The sequence below is a fragment of the Natator depressus genome, chromosome 6, assembly GCF_965152275.1.
Source record: "Natator depressus isolate rNatDep1 chromosome 6, rNatDep2.hap1, whole genome shotgun sequence".
NCBI classification, from domain to species: Eukaryota; Metazoa; Chordata; order Testudines; family Cheloniidae; genus Natator; species Natator depressus.
In genome coordinates, this window is record NC_134239.1 from 45,180,719 (window position 1) to 45,205,386 (window position 24,668).

Sequence of the window (24,668 nt, forward strand, 5' to 3'; positions counted from 1 at the left end):
ATCTTGCTCTTTGAGATTTTTGCAATGTGTGTGCTTGCATTTCACCACTTTGGTCTCACTGACATCCATGTTAGCCCAATGAAGTCACTGGAGCAGCATGGTTGTAACTAAGAGGAAAGCTTGCCCCAATAGCCTTATTATACAAAATTTTGAGTCCCAGAAATCTCAGAGAAAACACACTATCTATCTCAGGTATTTCGACAGTGACTATCACTGTGGTACTTAAACACCAAAGAGAAATGACTGTGCCAATACGGATTACTTACAAAGTGTATGGCTGATACGGGCCGCATTCATTGAGAATTCTTGCACTACTTTGTTATATAGGCCATATGGAAACAAATTAAGAAGTTTCATTAGAGACTTTCAAACTCCCTCTCCTTCTTTTCTTTATTTTGCTGTCTGTTACACAAAGAACCTGTCTTGGGCTAGACTTATATCTTATCACAGCTCTGAATTCCCCTTTGTCTCATAAGCTTTGGGCCTGAGCTTGGGGGCAGTTCGGGTTCACAGCGGCAGTGTTTTCAGTGTCTTCATTAACTTCTAATCCTTCTCCACATGATACATTTCGGATCCTGATAAAAGCAAGTTTACTGAGTAGGTGGCAATCATTTGGGGCCAGATCCATTTCCCTTTGAAGCCAGTGGCAAACTCTTCCTGACTTTGGTGGCAGTTGGTTCAGATATCTAGTGAGGTTTGAGAAATTTGTGAGCTTGTTTAGCATTAAAACTGTTGCAGCGGCTTCCAGACTTATCTAAGTAACCTTGTCACACACACTAACTCAGACTGACTATTAAGGATAGCATTGACTTGAAATGTAAGTCTAGAACCTTAAGGCCACCTCAAGGGTATGTAAGAAACGTTTTAAATTGGATTTTTCAGTTCATTAAAGATGTAATAACATTTTAATACTCAAGGCTACATTATGAGAAGCTCTGTAACAATATGCTAATATATAAATTACTAAGAACTGAAATTATACCCAAATGTTGAAAACTTGTTTTTCCCACCAGTTTATAAAACTATTAAAGCAATACAGTAGGAAATGGTACATTCTCTAGTTCAATTAAAATATCCATCTTTATTGGTGTAGATTAATGATGCTTTGAGAGGTATATGAGGTTAGTCGTGACTGATGATCTATTATAGAAAAATTACAAATGTGTTTAATGATGTGGATATAAGTGGACATATCGGATTATATCCCTGCATACTTTGTCACCTCTCTCCTCAGATTTTAAGCTCTTAAAGGCAAAGAGCACCCCATTGTATGTGTTTTTTACAGAGGGTTAACATAATTGGGCACAATTCTGTTTAGGTTCTCAAGGTACAACTGTAGTACTACTAAGAGTTAATGAAAAAAAATTGCATAAAGGAGGCATTGAAGAATGTTAGTCTGTAAAACTGCATCACAAACTTCTTGCCTTGAAATTGAGAGAACCCCAACATGCTGTATTCTTGACTTCTAGGGAATCTGAGATGCACTAATAGAATGGAGCAACAATGGAAAATTCCAGTATTTTCACATTTGTTTTCATCCTAAATTGGGATAAAAATCAAAGTATCAACATTTTCCCATGGAATGAAAAATTCTGATTTTTTTTATTCAAAATGTCAAAATATTTTATTCCGGGGTGTTGAACCAAATTGAAATATTTTGTTTCACTAAACTGTCTGTGCCTGTGGTACCAAAGTGCCTCCTGGGAGTTGAAGTTCAGATGGCTCGTGCTCTAATTCCCCCCATGGACTGGGCTCCTTGGCTGGAGTACATCTCCATAATATACCACAGTCACATAACTCCCATGATTTACCATGCTGCTTAGCTAGAGGGGTCATTGTAGAACATCATGAGACATGTATTCCAGCCAAGGAACCTGGCCCAGAGGAAATACTGGAAGCATGAACTGACATAAAACTCCAGTGAGGAACTGTGGCACTAAAGGCAGATGCAATTTAATGTCAAATTGACTCGAAACAACATGTTTCAGTTAGGTTCAAGACACCTAAAATTTTGACTTGGGTTGAACTGACCGGAAGCAAAATGTTTCATTTTAATTAGTTAGACAGATTTTATTTGAAATTTCATATGTGGAGGAACTGCATTTTCATGGCTGATATAGACAGTGTTTCACTCAGGGAAGGAATCTTTCCTTCCTCTTTCAAACACCCAATAGTCCAAATAACAGGGAACCCCTGATACATCAATTCTAGTTACCTACTTTCCAGCATCAAGCCTCCTGTTGCTGAACTAACTCATAGAGAGGCTAGCCAAAGGCTAAATTCAAACTCATCACTTTGAAGCTAATCTCCTAGGTCTGGCACAATCTGGGTTTAGGCAAGGACATGGAACGGATACTGCTTTAGTGGCACTGATGTGTGATCTCTTGCTGTCAAAGGACAGACATCCATTCTCATCCTCTTGGACCTCTCTGCAATAACTGACACAGTTGACCATAAGCTACTGCTCTCTCTCTAAAGAGAGGTCACAAGAGTCCAGGGGAATGTGGTAAAATGGTTTGAGTCCTTCCAGGAGGGATGCACCCAATGAGTAATGATGGGAAACTGATTTTCAATAAGTCTTGGAGGACTGGGGAAGTTCCAGAAGAGTGGAAGAAAGATAATGTTGTACCAATTTTTAAAAAGGATAAACAGGATAACATGGGTAATTACAGGCCCATCAGTCTGACATTGATCCTGGGCAAGATAATGGAGAGGCTTGATTAATAATGAACTAAAGGAGGGTAATGTAATTAATGCAAATCAACATGGGATCATGGAAAATAGATCCCGCCAAACTAACTTGATATCATTTTTTAAAAATTTAGATTACAAGTTTGGTTGACAAAGCTAACAGTGTTGATGTAATATACTTGGACTTCTGTAAGGTGTTTGACTTGGTATCACACAACATTCTGATTAAAAAGCTAGAATGGAGCTAAAATTATTTTGGCACATATTAAATGGAACAACAAGTGGCTAATGGATAGGTTTCAAATCGTAATTGTGAATGGGGAATCATCACTGAGTGGGTTTGTTTCCAGTGGAGTCCTGTGTGGATCTGGACTTGACCCTACCCTATTTAACATCTTTATCAAAAACCTAGAAGAAAACAAAGTCATCACTGATAACTTTCAGAGTAGCAGCCGTGTTAGTCTCTATTCGCAAAAAGAAAAGGAATACTAGTGGCACCTTAGAGACTAACCAATTTATTTGAGCATAAGCTTTCGTGAGCTACAGCTCACTTCATCGGATGCATTCAGTGGAAAATACAGTGAGGAGATTTATATACGCACAGAACATGAAAAAATGGGTGTTATCATACACATTGTAAGGAGAGTGATCACTTAAGATGAGCTATTACTAGCGGGGGGGGGGGGGCGGAGAGAGGGAGAAAACCTTTTAAGGTTTACCACTCTCCTGCTGGTAATAGCTCATCTTAAGTGATCACTCTCCTTACAATGTGTATGATAACACCCATTTTTTCATGTTCTGTGCGTATATAAATCTCCTCACTGTATTTTCCACTGAATGCATCCGATGAAGTGAGCTGTAGCTCACGAAAGCTTATGCTCAAATAAATTGGTTAGTCTCTAAGGTGCCACTAGTACTCCTTTTCTTTTCACTGATAACTTTGTAGATGACACAAAAATTGGGGGAGTGAAAGATAAAGAGGACAGCGATCTAGATCTAGATTACTTGGTAAATTGCCTGCAAGCAAAAAATATATGTTTTAATATAGCTAAATGTAGATGTATATATCTAGGAACAAAGAATGTAGGCCATATGTACAGGATGGGGGACTCTCTCCTAGGGGCTGTGGCGGATAATCAGCTGAACACGAGCTCCCAGTGCAACACTGTGGCCAAAAGAGTTAATACAATCCTGGATGCATGAACAGGGGGATCTTGAATAGAAGCAGAAAGGTTATTTTACTCTCTTTTTGGCATTGGTGAGATTGCTGCTGGAATATTGTGCCTTGTTCTGATGCCAACAATACAAGGATGTTGGTAAATTGGAAACGGTTCAAAGAAGAGCCACAGGAATGGTTAAAGGATTAGAAAACATGCCTTAGAGTGATAGACTCAAAGAGCTCAAACTATGTAGACTGACAAAGAGAAGAGAAAGTAGTGACTTGATTCCAGTTTATAAGTACTTACATGGGGAACACATATTTAACAATGGGCTCTTCAATCTAGCAGAGAAAGGTATAACATGATCCAATGTCTGGGAGCTGAAGGTAGACAAATTCAGAATGGAAATAATGCACACATTTTTACCTGTCTGAGTAGTTAATCACTGGAACAATTTACAAAGGCTCATGGTGGATTCTCAACATGGGCAATTTTTAAATCAAGGATTGGATGTTCTTCTAAAAGATATGCTCTAGGAATGATTTTTGGGAAGTTCTATGGCCTGTGTTATACAGCAAGTCAGACTAGACAATCACAATGGTCCTTTCAGGCTTTAGAACCTATGAAAATCTCCATCACCTGACCTCCCACTTGTGGAGTCCCACAAGGATCAGTTCTCTCTCTGGCCTTTTCAGTATCTACATACAGCTAGTAGGTGAGTTGGAGAACAAAGACTCAAGAGTCAGTAACATGAAGATGACACAAGCTCTACCTATCGTTCACTGCGTATAACCGCACCACTACTATCAAGATGGCCCAGTCTTGGATGAGATGAGCTCATGAATGAAGAACAGCTGGCTGAAGCTGAACCAGAGCAAGACAGAGGTTATGCTGGTGGGCAGAGCAAAGCATATTGAAGAGTTTGCCGCCATGACATTATCTTCTTTGGTTGATAGCACATTTCCACAATTTTCTGTTCAGGAGTGTTCCTTGATTCCTTGCTGATGCTAACACATAAAAGCATCTGTGAATAATGCGATCTACCATCTTTGGTTGCAGTCCTGGTGGGGCATAGCAGAGTCCTGGCCAAGGGGTCTCTACTGAGCCCCAACAGGATTTCAGCCCCCTTCTCAGCCCCTGTCCCCCACCCCCGCCCTGGGCACACATTATGCCTGCAGAGATTAGGTGTCACTGGCTCTGCAGTAACACAGGGAAACCTCTGCAGTCCGGCTGTCATGGGATTGAGTGATCACAGAGCAGAGCCTGCTGATTAAGACAGCAAGGAGGAGGAGGATCCTCCAGATGCTGCTGAATGGTTGAATGGCTTCTGCCCTCTCCATTATCCGAACAAAATCCATGTCCCATATGCTATTTGGATAATCAGGAGTATACTCTACATGCCTTTGGCATCTATTGGCTGGTCTACAGTGATGTAATATATCTGGGCATGAAGCCTTTGCCACTTAGGAAACTCTAATTAGTACAGAACACTGCAGCATGTCTCCTCAGCAACACAGGCTATGGCTTCCCATAGAATAATGAGTAAAGTTCAAAGTCTCAGTTCTCATTTTCAAAGCACTCCCTTACCTGGGCCTAGGATATCTAAAAGATTGACTAACACTCTAGGAAGAAGACTATGGTTGACAGCTATGCTTCTCTGGCACAATGAAACTTTCTACAAGAAGAGTAAAGCTCATCTACGCGAGAGACAGATTTCTGGAGAGCCAGTCTGGGATTGTTGAATGAACTCCCCTCCCCCAGGAGTAAGGACTATTATCTCCTTCTATTCCTAGTACAAGGTTCAATTCTTTGACCTTGCCTTCTCTATCATAATCATATAGCAATCTCTCTCTTTCTGTGTATATAGATATGAATAAATAAAACAGTCCACAGCATGCACTTCTCCCCCTAGTGCTAAGAGACAACAATTGAGCTCAATGCCCACTATGCTAGGCACTGTGCACATGCACACTGTGAGAGACAGCCCATGCCCTCAGAGATTACAATCTCAATATGCCAGGCAGACAAGGGACGGTAAAATACACAGCGAGGTGAAGTGGCTTGCCCAGGGTCAAACAGCAGGTAAGGGGAAGGTTGCCTGACCCACCAGTCTAGTGCCTTTTCCACTAGATCACGATGCCTGAAATATGAATGAGTAATTATGGGAAACTTTTTTCATTAATCAGTCAGCTCTACAAATTGCTAAACAAAAGTAACAATATGTTTGTCACTTCTTTGTGTAATTCTGAAATGACTGAACTTTGCTATAAGTGATGAGCACAGTGAAAACTCCGAAATTCCAAGAAGTATTCTAACCCGTCTTTTATCCCAAGGATACACAAATGCCTGCGGCGATTTTTCTGTAGCTCATTAACCATGCAACAGTACTCCTGTCCTCATTAATTTATTTATCAAGATACAATCTGAATCAGTATTTGAACACCTTCAGTTTAAGTATATCTTCACACTATAATAGATTATGCATGTATTGCAAATGTTTTGTTCTTTACCTCATCTTTTAGCCAATAATTTTCTTTCTATGAATAAAAAAAAAATCAAGCCTCTCTTAAAAAAAACAACCAACCCCCTGCCCCCCCACACACAACATTTTATGCTATTAAATCAAACAGTGTAGTAGTAGGAATACCATACAAACTAGAATAGATGGGTGTGATTCAAGTGCATCAGAAGGAAAACAATATAAAACACACTAGATGAACACAGAGATAAAGAATCCTGGTATTTTCAGAACATAAAAAGATACAAGAATTAAACTGTAAATAAAATTTCAGATATTTTGCATACTTTTTAAACACCATTCACCTTTAGATAAATTAACACTGTTTCTAGACAACCTCCAAAAAAGAAAAAAATGCTTCCCATTTTTCATGACTGATTTTCTCTTTTTTAGAAGGCTCTAAATGTAGTGTAGCAATAGGTTATTTTCACCCAGGCACAACATTCTTGCTAAAGACAACATGGGCAATTTGTAAAAAGAGCTTGCCATCTCTAAAGTTCTTTGCTCACGTGAACAGAATTACATGCAATCTTCAACACTTATTTTCACAAACCATAGGTTAATGGAACTATACTATTAAATTGCAATATCTTTTGGATCCCTGCCTCAAGACACTAGTCAGTTGTTGTTAAGTTAATACACTGCATGTAGTCTTTAGCTTACATCTCTATTTCTCATATTTAGTAAAGTCATTGGTGTGAAATCTGTATCAAGAGGGAAAAAATCCAGTATCCTACTTTTTTATACCAAAAAATTCTTGTGTCTTCTGCTATTGTTAAAGAAGCAGATGGTGAGCTGTTCCTCCCCAAGTTTTAATTCAAACTTTCAAGTTTTGTCATTGGCTTTAACCCTTTGTATCCCTGATTCCTCATATAGTTCATCTCACTAGGCTGGGTTGTGACCTTAGACACAGTCCTGAGTGGGGGGTGGTGGATAAGAAACACAACCTCAGGAGTAGCTCTGGAAGACATTATCAGACACACCTTGAATCACAAATACCCCTTTGCTTCTTTATTGCTTTGCTGTTATAGTAATTGCCTGCTGCCTATGCCAGCAACAAGGTATGCCACTTCAGCTGAACTGGCCAATGAGTATACGGAGTGGAGCCAAGACTTCACCCATGCTCCACCTATCAGCAACCACCTGCTCCAGGAAGGGATAAGTAGGTGCACTCTTGCTTACCCCTGCACACAAGGTCCAAGCAGCCTGTGAGCCAGGGCATATGAGAGAGAAGTCCTTACCTCCTCTAACTCCCCAGCACAGCTGTGTAACTCAAATCGTAATGAAAGGTGAAAAAAAGTTATAGTTCCCTGTTTTTGCTTTTGAAAGAGAGTATTGCTAAGTATAGACCAATGGAACCACAATGCTACTTCTCAGAGAACAGGTCAGAATGTGGAAGATGTGTGAACATAAGAAAGGCCATACTGGATCAGACCAATCGTCCATTTAGCCCAGCATCCTGTCTTCCAACAGTCTAGCCCAGTATCCTGTCTTCCAGCAGTGGCCAATGCCAGGTACTTCAGAGGGAATGATCAGAACAGATAATCATCAAGTGATCCATCCCCATTACTCATTCCCAGATTCTGGCATCCAGAGGCTAGGGATGCTTCAGACCATGGTTTTGCATCCCTGCCCATCCTGGCTAATAGCTATTGATGACCCTATCCTCCATGAATATTTGTATTACTGTATTACTTTCTGTACTACTTTTTAATGATTATTTTGTATACCTGATTAAGATCATGTTGTTTGCTACATAGTTGCAAAGAATTAACTTAGTCCTAAGCGGTTTTTGCACCTCTTCAGGAACTGAAAGTTAGCTCCAGATCACCCAGTAACTGGTCCTAACAAACAATACAGGTGTCAATTCCTTTGAAGTTTTATCCCTGCTGTGCTTTGATCAACAGGGTAGCTGGTGATTTGGGGAGGTGAACTTCAGATGGGCAAAATGAAATAAAGACCCTGGGAAGATTTAAAAGCCTCATCCTAGAAGCTGAAAAGGGGAGGCAGGATCTATAGAGACATAATGTAACCTGGTCCCCAGAAGGGAAGGGGTGCCAGGGCTAATTATGGCCCACCTAAGTCTTGAGGAAAATGCTAAGCTCATATAATACATCCATAGACCTTTTGATGTTTAAACCTTTTTCTATCTGATTGCTATGCTCTTATGGATAAACGAATAATACTTTATTTGTAGAAGCTGTTCGGTGTCATTCTCTTTTCACACTGTTCACAGCTTCTGAAGGGAAGTCTACAGCAGGGGCTAAACGGAGCTAAGGAAACACTGTTGATAAGCAGGGTGCTATATCTTGGTGACCCAGTCTAAAAGTGGGGGTGAACAGAAGAATGACCATACTTGATCAGAACAATGGCTCATCTAGCCGTCTTCTGAGAGTGGCCAATTCCAGGCGCTCCAGAGGGAATGAACAGAACAGGACAATTTATCAAGCAATGCATCCACTGTCTTCTAGCATTCTCAGAGCATGGGGTTGAATCCCTGATCATTTTGGCTAATAGACACTGATGGACCTATCCTCCATTAATTTAGTCTAATTCCTTTTTGAAACCAGTTATACTTTTGGCCCTCACAACATCCCCTAGAAATGATTTCAATAGGTTGACTGTGTGACTAAGTACCTCCTTATATTTGTTTTAAACACCGCTGACTGTTAATTTCATTGGGTGACCCCCTGGTTCTTGTGTTATGTGAAGGGATAACTAACACTTCCTCACTCACTTTGTCCATACCATTCACAATTTTATGGATCTCTATCAGATCCCATTTTAGTCATCTCCTTTTGAAGCTGAACAATCCCAGCCTTTTTAATCACTCCTCATATGGAAGCTGTTCCACACCCTTACTCTTTTTTGTTGCCCTTCTCTGTACCTTTTTCAATTCTAACGTATCTATTTTGAGATAGGGCAACGAGAACTGCATGCAGTATTCCAGGTATGGACATATCATGGGTTTACATACTGGCATTGTAACATATTCTGTCTCATTATCCATCCCTTTCCTGATGGTTTCTAACATTGTTTGTTTTTTTGACCGCCACGGCACATTGAGCAGATGTTTTCAAAGAACTATTAGCTTTTTTTGACCGCCATGGCACATTGAACAGATGTTTTCAGAGAACTCTGCACAATGACTCCAAGATCTCTTGCTTGAGTAGTAACAGATAATTTAAACCCTATCATTTTGTATGTATGGTTGGGGTTATGTTTTCCAATTTGCATTGTTTGCACTTATCAACTTGGAATTTCATCTGCCATTTTCTTGCCCAGTCACCCAGTTGTGTGAGATCCCTTTGCAACTCTTCACAGAGAGTTTCTGAATTAACAATCTTGAATAATTCCATACCATCTGCAAACTCTGCCACTTCACTGTTTATCCTTCTCTCTCCCCTCCCGCCCCCCGATCATTTATGAATATGTTGAACAGCACTGATCCCAACACACATCCTTGGGGGACCCTGCTATTTACCTCTCTCCATTGTGTAAACTGGCTATTTATTCCTACCCTCTGTTTCCTATCTTTTAACTAGTTACTGATCCATGAGAGGACCTTCCCTCCTATCCCTTCACTGCTTACTTTGTGAGCCTTTTGTGAGGCTTTATCAGGCTTTATCAAGTCAAAGGCTTTATCAAAGTCCAAGTACACTCTATCAACTGGATCACCCTTGTTCACATGCTTGTTGAACCCCTCAAGGAATTCTAATGGATTGATAAGCCACAATTTCCCTGTACAGAAGCTGTGTTGACTCTTCTGCAACATATCATGTTCATCTATGTATCTGAAAATTCTGTTCTTTACTATAGTTTCAACCCATTTGCCTGGTATTGAAATTAGGCTTACCAGCCTGTAATTGCCAGGATCGTCTCTGGAGCTTTTGTTAAAAATCAGTGTTACCTTAGCTATTGTCCAGTTATCTGGTACAGAGGCTGACTTAATGATAGGTTATATACCACAGTTAGAAGTACTGTAATTTCTTATTTGAGTTCCTGCAGAACTTGTGTGAATAATATCTGGTCCTGGTGACTTATTACTGTTTAATTTGTCAATTTCTTCCAAAACCTCCTTTATTGACACCTCAATCTGGGACAGTTCCTCAGATTTATCACCTAAAAATAATGGCTCAGGTATGGGAATCTCCCTCACATCCTCTGCAGTGAAGGCAGATGTAAAGAATTTATTTAGCTTCTCTGAAATTGTCTTGTCTTTCTTAAGTGTTCTCTTAGAACCTGATTGCCCAGTGCCCCCACTGATTGTTTGGCAGGCTTCCTGCTTCTGATGTACGTAGCGCACTTATGTCCACAAAACTTATATTACTGAGGGATGTGGGAAAAAACACCCCCCCAACCCCCGAACGCTGGCATAAGTGGTAGTGTGCACAGTGCTATGTCAGTGGTACATAGCTGCCGCCGCTCGTTAAGATGGTTTTATCATATGGATGGGAAAACTCTCTCCCACTGGTATAGAGCGGCTACGCAAGTGATCTTACAGCAGCGCAGCTGCATCGGTACAGCTCTGCCGCTGTAAGCTCTCTAGTGTAGACATGGCCTTGCGGGGGGGAAGTTAGGCTTTGTGTCTTTTGCTAGTTGTTCTTCAAATTCTTTTTTGGCCTGCCTAATTATAAGTTTATGCTTGACCTGCAGAATTTATGCTCTTTTCTGTTTTCCTTAGTAGGATCTGACTGCCAATTTTTAAAAGATGTATTTTTGTCTCTAACCACCTCTTTAAATCTGTTTAGCCATAGTGGATTTTTTGTTGTTGTTTCTCTTTTCTTTTTTTATTTGAGGTATACATATAGGGATGAATTGTGAGATTCTACTATGAAAGAAGTGCAGGGGTAGGCCTGTCACTGTATGAGGTGCTCATGGAGAGACTGTGGGGTCAAAGGTACGGATAACCCTGAACCATAACAGAGATTTTGGTGCAGCATTACACTGAAATTTAAAAAACAAAACCAAAAAAAAAAAATCTGTGCACTCTTTCAGTACATAAAATGCTGAGTTGTGAATTCGGTTAAGGAAAGCAGTATATTTCTTTATAGAAATTAAAGGCTATTTTATGAAAATGAATAAAGTAGTCTACTGTGTTTTAAAATTGTGAATCAATAAAGGGACTGTACTTCCAAACTTGGAAGGCCAGCTGAGCTGAACTCAGTTGCCTAACACAGCCTTAGTATAAATGGATGCAACTCAAACAAACATGAAATGGAGTTGCATTTGCTTACACCAGGACTGGATTTGAGCCAAAAGGTACAACATATACAACATTTCAATGTCTTCCATTGTATCCAAATATTTTGTGGCATTTTAGTGAATAATCTCAATTTTACTTTTTTTTTGTGCAAAGCAGCCCTTTAAAAGATTAAAGGCAATTTATTGCATTGATTTTTCCATTGTGAAGAATAATGGCATTTAAAATTTTAATGATGAAGACATGACTTCTGTTGAGTTGGCTTTTATCACTTCTGCTCTTTGTCTCTAGGGAGTACAGAATTATGTCCTTTGTGCCACTGAAAAATTTTGCAACTCCAGGAAATAGGTTTACTGTGGATGTAATTATTTTTAATAGGCACTGAAACACAAGCCTATATATGGTAGCATCAATTTTAAGTTAGGAAGAGGCATAGTACACATTACTGCTACATCCAGATAATGATGCTCTGAAACTAATCTTACAGAACTCTGCATCTCATACAATATTTTTATTATAAGAAGAGTAGTATGTAAAAAGAAAACCACACCACGCATCAATGAGTTTCCTGGAAGACTACCATTTTGTATTGCAAAGACAGTTTGAAAGTAAAATTTAATATATAGTGCATTTTATATCAGTACTGATCTTAAGACCTGGTTTAGGAAAGTACTGAAACAGTTGCTTAAGACCTGTTGTGACTACTGGGCCTACAAATTTACCCCAATTGTGAGCTCATCTGTAAAAAGTATGTAAAAGTTCATAAAAGGATACAGCAACATTAATACCAAATGTTGATGGGAAAAAGTAAAAAAGGAAGATAGAATAACTGAATTAGTCTAAACAAACAGGCCAGGTTGATGCGATTCAGCGACCATGTTCAAATTAAGCTGGTTAGAAACCAGAAGATGCGGAGCCAGAAGATAATGAGCCAAAATTATTATGCCAGACACTAAGCCTAATTGGTGGACAAAATAATGAGGGGATGGGCCATGCCACCTACGCTCCCTTTTTGAGTTCTTAAAAGAAATATTTTGTGGGGAAAGTTCAAAAGAACAAAAAGAACAGGCAAGAGGAACATACTGAGGCTACTGAAGCTAGTTTCTAATCATAGCTGCCACCTGCACTGTTTTCCTGGGACCCTGTGCCTTCATCATCCTGAGACAGAGAGAAAGGGACCCAGATGACATCGTCACCCCCTACTGGCACCAGCTGAATCCCAACCACCACCTAGAATTCCAGTTATTACCACCTTTAATACCATCTAAGAAACCGCCAAATAAAGGAGAGGGGGTCCCTTCTAAAATTGGACTTTAACAATAGCAACAATGACATTTACAGCCTTTCTCAATGAACCTATTCGCTTTTCCGCCAAAAGGAAGGTTATTACTGTCATTGATACCATCAAACAAAGAGGTTTTTTTTCTTTTAAAACTTTCTCCAGGTTAAGGAAAAGGGAACAAAACCAAGTAGTTAAAATGAAAGCCTGATTTAATACTTTACATTTCAAATGTTTTAACTATTTTCCCTTCTTTTCTCTATCTTTAATAAAAGGTTAAAAAACTTTTTAATGAGACATGTGCCATGGTACTAAGCAAGCTGAGGTCTCTATATACCAATCCTCAAACCTTGTTTAACATTGATGGACAGTGACTAGGTTATGCCAACACTTTTATTCCATATATTCCATCCAAACTAATACAATGGGCCATCCCTATTCAGGGCAGCACTTCACCACATGCTTAATTTATTCACCTGCGCTGATTTAACAAAACATTGCTTCCTTCAATCCTGTCATGTCTTCCTAGTCTCTACAAATTGACAAATTAATCCCACTTTCAAGAAAATAATATGAAGGGACTCAATCCTGAGGAGTATTGAGGGCCTCCTTTGAGGTGCTCAGCATCCTCAATTTTCACCAATATTTATGGGAATTGAGGGTGCTTGGTACCTTCCTGGAGGAGGTACTATAAATAGCAGTCCATTTTTAAGTGAGCAATCCTCCAATCACAGAAACTTTGTCACAAACTGAACTTTTCAGTGGTCTCAGCAGATAAATCAGGGACTACATAGTTATGGAAATGGGGCTCCCCACCTTGTACTATAGAAGTTTGAATTATGCTGGCAAACAAAGCTTATGCCGCTATTGCACAGGATATAGCAACTGCATATGTAGAAAACCTCTATTTTCAGGACTTTATACCTAGAACTCTTCCTAATCACAGAAGCCACTTAAAAGAATTAAAATGTAGCAATAGAGATTATCAAGCCAGTCTAGGGGATTTAATTACATGTATTCCAGTGGATGTGTCATGTAATTCTATAAACCTCTTTCATTATCTCAGCCAATAACATTTTAAAATTCCCTTTCTCCTCGTTGTTTTATCTTTAGTTTCCAAAGCTTTTGACACATAATTAGCTTGTCAGATCACCAGCTTTACTTTCCTATTATATGGAGAAACAATTGTTATTTTACCTTGGAATCTTAAATGAAAAGTAGTACAATGGATAGACAATACATGAAATATGCACTTCTGAAACTATAAAGCAGAACCATTTAAACACATCACAAAAACAAACTGAAAACACACTCAAATAAGTATTCATATTTTGTACAAATTACAGTTGAAATCACTGATAAGAAAAAGACTGAGAAATAATAAAGGATCTGTATAAAACTGCGTAATGAGTTGTCAGGGTTCCTTCCCCACTCTGAACTCTAGTGTACAGATGTGGGGACCCGCATGAAAGACCCCCTAAGCTTATTCTTACCAGCTTAGGTTAAAAACTTGCCCAAGGTACAAACTTTGCCTTGTCCTTGAACAGTATGCTGCCACCAAGCGTTTTAAACAAAGAACAGGGAAAGAGACCACTTGGAGACGTCTTCCCCCAAAATATCCCCACAACCCCTACACAGCCCCTTTCCTGGGGAGGCTTGAGAATAATATCCTAATCAATTTGTTACAAAATCATCAAAAACCCAAACCCCTGGATCTTGGAACAATGGAAAAATCAGTCAGGTTCTTAAAAGAAGGGTTTTATTTAAAAAAAAAAGAAAGGTAAAAATCATCTCTGTAAAATCAGGATGGAAAATACTTTACAGGGTATTCAGATTCAAAACACAGAGGATCCCCCTCTGGGCAAAATCTTAAAGTTACAGAAAACAGGAATAAACCTCCCTCTTAACACAGGGAAAATTCACACAAAACAAAAGATAAACTAATCCGCCTTGCCTATACTGGTTGCAATATTGGAAACTTGGATTAGGATGGGTTGGAGAAGATTGATTTCTGTCTGGCCTCTCTCAGTCCCAAGAGAGAACAACCACATAAACAAAGAGCACAAAACAAAAGCCTTCCCCCCACAAGATTTGAAAGTATCTTGTCCCCTTATTGGTCCTATGGGTCACGTGCCAGCCAGGTTAGCTGAGCTTCTTAACCCTTTAGAGGTAACAGGATGTTGACTCTGGCCTGGAGGGATTTTATAGCACTATATACAGAAAGGTGGTTACCCTTCCCTTTATATTTATGACATGAGTGCAATTACTGAATGATCTTTTTCACTATCCTGAATTTATATCAGGCCTACGTTTACATTTTGTATTTTTCACACACACACAATCAATTATTTTTTCTTTATTTTAATTAATTAAAATATCTGATTTTTTCTCATAATATATCAAGAAGCAACCTGAAAAAAAAAGTTAGAAATGTCTGAAACAAACATAGACCTTGATTCAGCAAAGTACTTAAGCTTCAGTCCCTTAACCACATGCTTACAGTGCTTTGCTGAGTCAGGGTTTTAGGGCTACTAGTATAATTAAAATGGACTCAGAAATTGTAGCTGTCTTTGTGAGGTAATTTGCTGTACAAGTGGGGCTATTAAATAAGAGGCCTCTGCTGAAATTTGTCACTACATGCTCTTAGTTTTTCTTGTTTCAACACATGGAAAATTACAGTTTGCTTCTTTTAAAAATAATAGTCTCAATACTCTCCATGCAGCATGCTCTAGTGGATTGAACACTGGGCTGAGAGCCAGGAACTGGAATTCAAATCCCAACTGACACACTGACTGCCTCTATAGCCTTGGGCAAGTCATTTAACCTTTGTCTCACTTTGCCCACCTGTCAAATGGTGATAATTAATTGTACTTTTGTGCCTTTAAAGGAGGCTATGAAGATTGATTTGTGCATATTTGTCAAGTGGTTTGAAAATATAAAGTGGATTGTAAGTGCTAGTATTATTATTACTTTAGATTTTATTTACTGCAACTGATAAGATGCTGTTGCAGAGTCAGGTTATATTAGACATTATGAGCTGATTCACTGGAGAATTAGAGGAGACACAGCTGCCGTTTTTATTTATTTTTTACAGCTGCAAGCAGAACAGAAATTCAGTGATGATAATGGTTACTGTTTATCCTGTGGCCTTTTGAAATAAATGGGAGAACAAGTTTCTGGTGGCCAATGGAGTGTTGGCCATGCAAAAAACCAAACCAGACCAACCAACCAACCACCAACCACCACAACTGGCACCCTTCTTGGCGATTTGAATGAGTATGGACTGAAGTGTTCTCTCTCCCCTAGTGTCATCATGGTCACCCCCAGAAGTCAGAGTTGAGGCTGTCTGTGTAGAGCACTGTAAGATGCTTCAACTGTTCTCTAGTTCTATCACTACACAGATAAGTTTATTCTCCAGAGCGCTAAGTACAGCACCCATCACAAGCACTAAACTAAATTTTTTAAATGGGGGAAATCTGCTCTTCCACTTCTTGGCCATGTTAGTAGCTCCTTAATGGCAAAGCATGCTCCACCAATTACAAAATATGGGTCAAATTTATTTACGCTCTGTGCTAATGGAAGATCCCAGTTGGAGGAACATCTGCTCACAATGCAACGGTACCCTCCCTTCTACCAGAGGGACCAGAACTTACAGAGTAGCCCAAAGGTAAATAATGCTGCAGAAGACTGAGGGGCCAGTGTATGCAGGGATTCAGTGCATTCTTGTTTTTGTCCCCAGAAGGGATCCTACTGAACACTTGGCAGAGAATGAAGGTGCCTTCTATCTGAGGAATGTAGTAGTAGGAACACCACCTGTTCTTCAAGAGGGCTGGGAATTTCTCAGCAATGACAGAAACCTCTAAAACTGAGCACAAAAAGGGGTGAAAAACTATCAACTCACCAATGCAACCACAGAATTAAGATCTCTGCTTCAAACCTAAGGGATTATACTCCACATTTCACAATTTTATGTACACAACTGTTGTTACAACTGACAGTTTCTCTTAGGGGGGCAGTCCATCCCTGAAGTACATGCACAGAAATTCACACATTTATTTTTTTCTGCTGTTGCTGGTATCTCACCTTGCAGTGCTACAGTAGAGGACTTTAGCCTAAAGATCCATTATTCTCTTTCCTTTTGTTAAGCAAACTTGACTAGTCACTTTCTTAAAACAAAACACAAGGCAAAATTTCAAATTAAAAAGTGAAGGTTTCTTACTACTCAGCTCTGTCTCTAGAGATATTGTGGATTCTCTGGTAAATAATGAGAGTTCTGCTTCATGTGTGGGATTCAGGAGTTCCAATGGATATTTTACAGTTCTTTAGCACTTTCCATCTAAGGAGCTCAAAATGCTTAATGTAAATGTATTTATCCTCATAATATCCCTGGGAGGTAAATAAACATATTATTCCATTTTGTACATGAGGACACTAAGGTACAAGGAGATGAAATTACTTGCCTAAATTCACGCTGGCTATGGCACAGCCTAAAATAGAACACTCAACTCAAAGTTTAAGATCAGAAGGGACCACCATATTATCTAGGCTGACCTCCAGCATATCACATGCCAACACCTCCACCTAGCACCTAAACACTAAACCCAACAACTGAAATATTACAGAAGGCTAAATTATTATGTGCCACAGGCAGAGAAGAGGAGGGACCAAGGTGCCCCAGAATGCCATGCCCCTGCAATGGCAGGAAAGAAATTAAGATGATCCTAGTGAGTGATCTGTATCCCATGCTGCAGAGGAAGGCGAAAAGTCTCCAAAGTCACTGCCAATCTGATCTGGAGGAAAATTCCTTTCCAACCTCAATATGTTGTTCAGTTACACCCTGAGAACATGCGCTAGAATCAGCCAGCCAAGAACCTGAGAGAGAGAATGTTTGGTGTCACCTCAAAAACCTGCCCCTGCATCATCGAGTATCCCATCTCTAGCTGTGGCCATCTTTGATGCTTTGGAGGAAGGAGACAAAAGACCCCAGATACGCTGTAGGGAAAGAGATCCCTTCCTGACCCCTTCCTGGTCTTCAGCCCTGTGCCTCAACCACAGGTCCATCCTTCCTGCGTGGAAGCATGGTCCACTAGATAGGGTAATAAGAAAACGAGTACTTGTGGCACCTTAGAGACTAACCAATTTATTTGAGCATAAGCTTTCGTGAGCCACAGCTCACTTCATCGGATGAAAGCTTATGCTCAAATAAATTGGTTAGTCTCTAAGGTGCCACAAGTACTCCTTTTCTTTTTGCGAATACAGACTAACACGGCTGTTACTCTGAAACCTGTCATTAGATAGGGTAATGAATTGGGACTCAAGAGAAATTGGTTATATTCTCAGGTTGGCCACTGACTTGTCATATAACATTGGGAAAGTCACTTCATCTCTCTGTGCCTGCATTTCCACCCTTTGTCTTGTCTATTTCGATGGTAAGCTTTTCGGGGTCGGACCATTTCTTATCGTTTGTTTGTACTGTGCCTAGCACACTGGGACTTGACTTCTGTTGGGCCCTCTAGATGCCAGCATAGTACAAATTATAGTAATAGTAATGAGCCTTCCTGCTGCAGGCAAATAAAATAAGCCTTTCCCCCTAACCAGTTTTAGACAATATCTTCCTTTCCCATCTTAAATTTTTCACCTAAAATTGAAACTGAACCTGAACTGATGTTGAGTTGATTCTACCTCATTAGCTATCATTTTCTAGCTCCAAACTAAAACCCTGGAGCTAGCTTAGAGAAAATTCCTCAAATTTCTTGTGAAACTGCCTAAAGTTAGTGAAAATTCAGATAAGGCTTTTCATGCCTAGGGCCTACCTCTAATTCTGCTCCCTCATCTTCTAGGTTCCAGCAAAGACCAGAAGTAGGAAGTATGCAAAATTCCATGAGACATCCTGTTCTCATAATATTATCTGCCTGATTTTACAAAGAGGAATTTGGATATGTTTCAGCTGTGTATCAAAACTTTGGGGTATTTATGTGAATTAAACTGAACCTAAATTTGGTTTGCACATCCCTAATAGATACTTCATTTTGTTTTCAGGAAGTTGCAGAAAAGAAATTTCAGCAGAGGGGTATGTAGATGGATAAAAGCCAGATGCCTACACGATAACATTTTACTTTCCATGTTTGTCACAAGTCATTCTGTCTACTTGTCACAAATATTAGAATGCTTTTCTTTAAATGTTACCCTGCACAGCTTTAGCAGGGAGGACTGCTAATCAAACAGAAACCACCAGGCAGCCGTAAAATGATAAAAAAATGATAAAAAGATAAAAAAGCCCTTCACAGGAATCTGTGGAACAATGGGAGAGATTTGGGTTACTGGCAGACTACTGACTGGGACATTGGTCTATGTAGGCATTTTAATGTAAATAATCATAAGCTAAATATTTTTTCCACTTTAATTTTAAATAATGATGAAGATAACAGAATTTTTGAAGCTTTGAAATCACCTCTATCTTTGCCACAGGAAGCATTGTAACACCGTGCATTGTCTCTTCAACACTGAAGTAGAGGGGATTTCAGAGAGCACTTTATGGGAATGATGTCTGCAATTCAGAGTTTTGAGCTTCTTTCATTATGTTGACAGTTAGGGAAATGATTTCTCAGTTCTCCAGTAATAAAGGCAGTTATCATCCTACTGGATGATTGTAATGTTATATTGACTGTAAGTAAATACCTTAGCCAGCTCTAGTAATATAAACTCACCTTAAAAATCAAATCCTTTTTCCCATAGCGAAACTCCTTCAGCTGGGCTTGGATCTTTTTTGACTGCAAGTGGAAGATAATAAATTAATCTTTAAAATCATTTCCATTTGAGAACCTGTGGAGGAGATGACAGCAAATTCTGACAATGGAAAAATGAATTTAGCTCAGACAAAAAAAAAAGTGAAGCAAAATCAAAAAGTCAAGTTTTTTTCTCTCTCTCTCTCTTTCTTTTCTTTTGAATGCATGCATATACATTCTTTGCAAGGACAGTATGTCTAAACCAATTATGGGACCTAAGGAAGAGTTAAAAAGTGACCTCCAATTAAAATACATTCACAAGCTATCACATTGTTACATACAGTTAGTTTAACTCATCCATTTCGGACACAAGATTTTATTAAATGTTCACAGCTAAGCATAAATGAAGGCAGCATGGGTGAGAATATTCAGAAGTGTTTAATGATTTCTACTATCATGTGTTTATTTGTACTTTTTGTGACTCACATTGTACAGATCGTATAGAGAGCTAGTGTAAAGTCAACAAAGCTATGCTGATTTATGTTCTCTGAGGATCTGGCCCAGAAAGGTTTTTGTTTTGTTTTTAATTTTAAGAAAAATATTTGTTAATAAACTAATTTCAAATCCATTTAGTCTACTTTTCTTATATATTTTTTAAAAGTTTTTAAAAAGCAGAATCTGGACTATACTGAGTTCCTTTATCCACTGATATTTTCCTCCCTTTTATCTGAGCAGCCAGCCCAAATAAAGTATTTTCTGGCTTCACAACTGTAATAATTCCAAAGGGTCTTCAAATTAGATATTATTGTAAAGACCGAAGTACTTCACTGACAGCTGTTTTCGAGTTTTTAATTGTTGTGGTGAGGTTTTTAACACCCTCCGTACCCCCATCAATTTGCATGTTTAATGACATCTTCATGGTATTGGGTGGTCTCTGATATTTAGAGTTTTGTGGAATGAAATTCAAAACTCATCCCAAGTCCATTGAAAAGGGACATCAACCTTGAGAATGACTTATCAAAGGAGTTGGCACATTCTCCATAACTGGGACCTTTTAAGTCAGGACATGTCTACACTGAACTTTCATCATTAAAAAATTTGTCGCTCAGGGATATGAAAAAAACACCTCCCTGAATGACAGAAGTTTTAACAACGAAAAGCGCTGGTGTGGACAGTGTTTCGTCAGTGGGAACCGCTCTCCCATTGGGGGTGGTTTTATTTTGTTGCTGGGAGAGCTCTCTCCCGGCGACAAAGAGCAGCTATCCTGAGTGCCTTACAATGGTACAGTTGTAGTGGCACAGCCACACCGTTGTAAGGTGTGCAGTGCAGACATAGCCTGTGATTGCATGTCTTTCTAAAAGATATGCTATAATTTTGTGACAAGTTGTTGAGCTAGATGAAGGAATCACTGGGTGAAATTCTACAGCTTGTCTTATGAGGAAGGTAAGACCAGATAATCACAATGGTCCCTTCTGGCCTCTAATCTATGGATATATGAAAAAAAATCCTAAGGCTCAAAGCTTTTTGAATGGACATTGTAAAGTTCTAAGCTAACTTGGACCACTGCAGTTTTCTAAATAAATGTGTCATTTTTTAAAAATTTTTAATTGGTTTCACATGGTTATGAAGAGAAACCAGGTAAAACCTTGCAGCTTTGCTTTTGCTTTCAGTTTACAAGTTCATTCAGGCCTATAACGCAACATGAAACTCAGTTTTTGAAGACCACTCACAAAGTGAAACTGAAGAAAAGGTTCACCTGAAACCTTGGTCAATCAAACAGCCGAGATTAGCATATTTCACCTCTACCTTCTGAGCTATCTTTCTATTCCACATTTCTTCTTCCCCTACCAGGTACAGCCATTAGTACACTTCAATCTTACGGGTCAACTCTTGATCCAATTAAAACAATGGCAACACTGCTACTGACCTTAATGGAATCAGCATTTGGTCCTAAAAAAAGTATATAATCTCTATGATATATACAGCTGCCACTGACCTATAGGAAAGTCTAAAATTCACTCCTTTAGAAAATTCTCACACTCAGTAGCTCAGGGGTAGGGGGGCTGCAGCTTTTTCCAGTCACTAGTAGCTAACTTTTTAAGGGTTTGGACCCCAATAACAAACCATGGAGGTCAAATTAACACATCAATAGTAACTTTACATTATATATATGAAAATATGGTTGCTATTCCACACTGAATTATCCTAAGAAAGATGCCAGATTGGTGGGCACAGGTGTGAGGTATTATATTGTAAGTCAAGCTGGAAGCTACACTTTGAAAAGGAATTTAAAACCTTTGGCCCAGTGTCCCAGAGAGGCTGAAATCAACCTTCAAAGGGAAAATGCCTCTTGCCAGCTGTACAGCTTACATAGGATCCCTTGCTGGCTTTGCCACTGATCAACACTGGCATTTGTTAACAAAAAGAAAAGGAGTATTTGTGGCACCTTAGAGACTAACCAATTTATTTGAGCATAAGCTTTCGTGAGCTACAGCTCACTTCATCGGATGCATACTGTGGAAAATACAGAAGATGTTTTTATACACACAAATCATGAAAACATGGGTGTTTATCACTACAAAAGGTTTTCTCTCCCCCCACCCCACTCTCCTGCTGGTAATAGCTTATGTAAAGTGATCACTCTCCTTACAATGTGTATGATAATAAAGGTGGGCCATTTCCAGCACAAATCCAGGTTTTCTCTCCCCCCCCCCCAAAACAAACCCACTCTCCTGTTGGTAATAGCTTATCTAAAGTGATCACTCTCCTTACAATGTATATGATAATCAAGGTGGGCAATTTCCAGCGCAAATCCAGGTTTTCTCCCTCCCCCCCCCCACACATACCAACAGGAGAGTTGATGAAAGAGAAAGAGAAAACCTTTTGTAGTGGTAAACGCCCATTTTTTCATGCTTTGTGTGTATAAAAAGATCTTCTGTATTTTCCACAGTATACATCCGATGAAGTGAGCTGTAGCTCACGAAAGCTTATGCTCAAATAAATTGGTTATTTTCTAAGGTGCCACAACTACTCCTTTTCTTTTTGCGAATACAGACTAACACGGCTGTTACTCTGAAACCATTTGTTAACAAAGAGATCTTTTGTCATGTCTTACCAGCTGATGTCTAAGACCACATTGACCAGCTTTTTCCTGATCATGCTAGTAGAAAAAATTATGTCTGGTTTTATAATTGTTACTAGCAGCACTGTATCCCCGTGGCTCTCTGTCATATCTGTAACTGACTAACATTCTGAGACGGTGCCGCACACCCATCTTTCAATCCTGATGATAATGGCAGCTTTTTATTCAACACTAGACTGTTGATGCTGTGCTAGCTTTTAGTGTAAAAGTCCCAATGATTCTTAGAGAACAGCTACAGCAAAATAAATAAAGGTTATACTGATGTTAGTGTCATCCATTTGCTAATTGCACAACTAGCTGGTAAAATTAATATTCCTAGAGCTAATTTCATCCCTAGTGTAATTCCACTAAGTTCAATCATCTGACACTGGGGGGATGTGTCCACCCTGTAACAGTTTATGGATGTAAGGTAGGATTCTGCCTTCTGCTGTGCTGGTGCAAGGAGGACACAGAGAATTTCTACCTTTCCTGCTCCCTTTGCAGTCAGCAGAGCAGGATTTCCAAGTAGCATTTAAAGGAGAAAAAGAAAGGGCAACCTACTACCATGCCATTCCGCACACCGCAGCCTAAAAGGGTTTTGATCTACTAGCAGAGGGAGTGACACACCAGCATCCACCTAGTATGTATGCTTCATTCTGCATATTACTCCTCCTATTCAGAATAGAAGAAAACAGTATGCATTTCCCTGTTTTACCCCATTGAATCCTGGCTAGAGTAGAGCACCAAATCACCAACTGGGCAGCATCTCATCCTAGCTGTGCTGGCCAGGTTTAACACATAATTCATAAAGGCTACCTACGAAGCTTAATGTTCTGGCACTTGATAAGTAAGGCACATTCACAATCTGCTACCACAGGCTCTTTGTATAATCCAGAGTTCAATTCTTTGAAATTCCCTGATGACAAGGCATACTACACCACACTATACTATGAATTGTACTGTGCACTACAAGAGTTCCATTGATTCTCATACTGTACTGTATGTTAATAAGTGCTTTTCACTTAGTGCAGCCAGTTAGGTCACATATTGTTGGGCTAATAAATTAGTAGTTTGTTCATGGGTTAAATTCTAAATTCCTTACTTAGCTTTTACACAAATCAATTTCAGAATTGATTTGAAGGCAATTTACTAGGTAAAGGACCTCAGAACTTGGCACCATAAAAATAAGTGGTGTATTTCATTAGATGCACTAAAATATAAACTGCCTCCAAATTTAATTCTATTTCATATTGTGCATCAATTTGAAAATAATGTGAGAGTATGTGGGGATTAAGTCTCCTACAATCTTCTGGTTTGAGCCATAGAAATGAATGGAATCTCTACTGCTCTCAACTGTGATCATCCTATACAGAGAATTAGGCCTGTTGTTCTGGATTGCAGGCCACTGCCTCAGCCCTCCTTCAGAATGGTCTGCCATGCCTCCCTCTCTCCTTAGGGTGTCATAGAGAAAGTAGAGCTCCCCAGTATGCAAAGGGAAGTCTGGCATGCTTTTGCTGCCTGTAATCCCTAACCCTCCCTTGTGAGGTGGAACCAATACAATTCTCAGCACTTTAGGTTCTTCTGTGTCTCCAGAAGCAGGAAGACACCAGCTGGTCCATAAGGAGCAGTGTTACAGTTAGCTTTCTTAACATCCATGAGTATGATTCACAATGATTCTCCCGCTGTGCATTTTGATGAGAACTTCACCACAACTAATCTGGTCTCTCATGTAAACACATATTGAGATAGAGAGGTCTTTTTAAAACTTGAGAGATATGTCAATGAGAATTTTTAGAGAGAGGTTGCAAGCAGTTCTGATTCTGACCACTTCAAACTCCCAGAATAAAGACAAGATTTATTGGCAATATACTGATTGACACTGATTTCATATCAAACATTGGAATGTCAAATTCCGTGTTTTCCATTTAAATGTAGATATCAGTACTGGTTTATACATAGTTATGTTGCGAA

The 24,668-nt window shown here is 39.3% G+C and overlaps 1 protein-coding gene across 1 annotated transcript in view; it reads right to left on the reverse strand.

The window, feature by feature from the left end:
* LUZP2 (leucine zipper protein 2) overlaps positions 1 to 24,668 on the reverse strand; it is a 443,808-nt gene that overhangs the window by 102,199 nt on the left and 316,941 nt on the right. Inside the window, 1 exon segment of the mRNA XM_074955173.1 lies at positions 19,559 to 19,621. Within this exon segment, the coding sequence (XP_074811274.1) occupies positions 19,559 to 19,621 (63 nt within the window).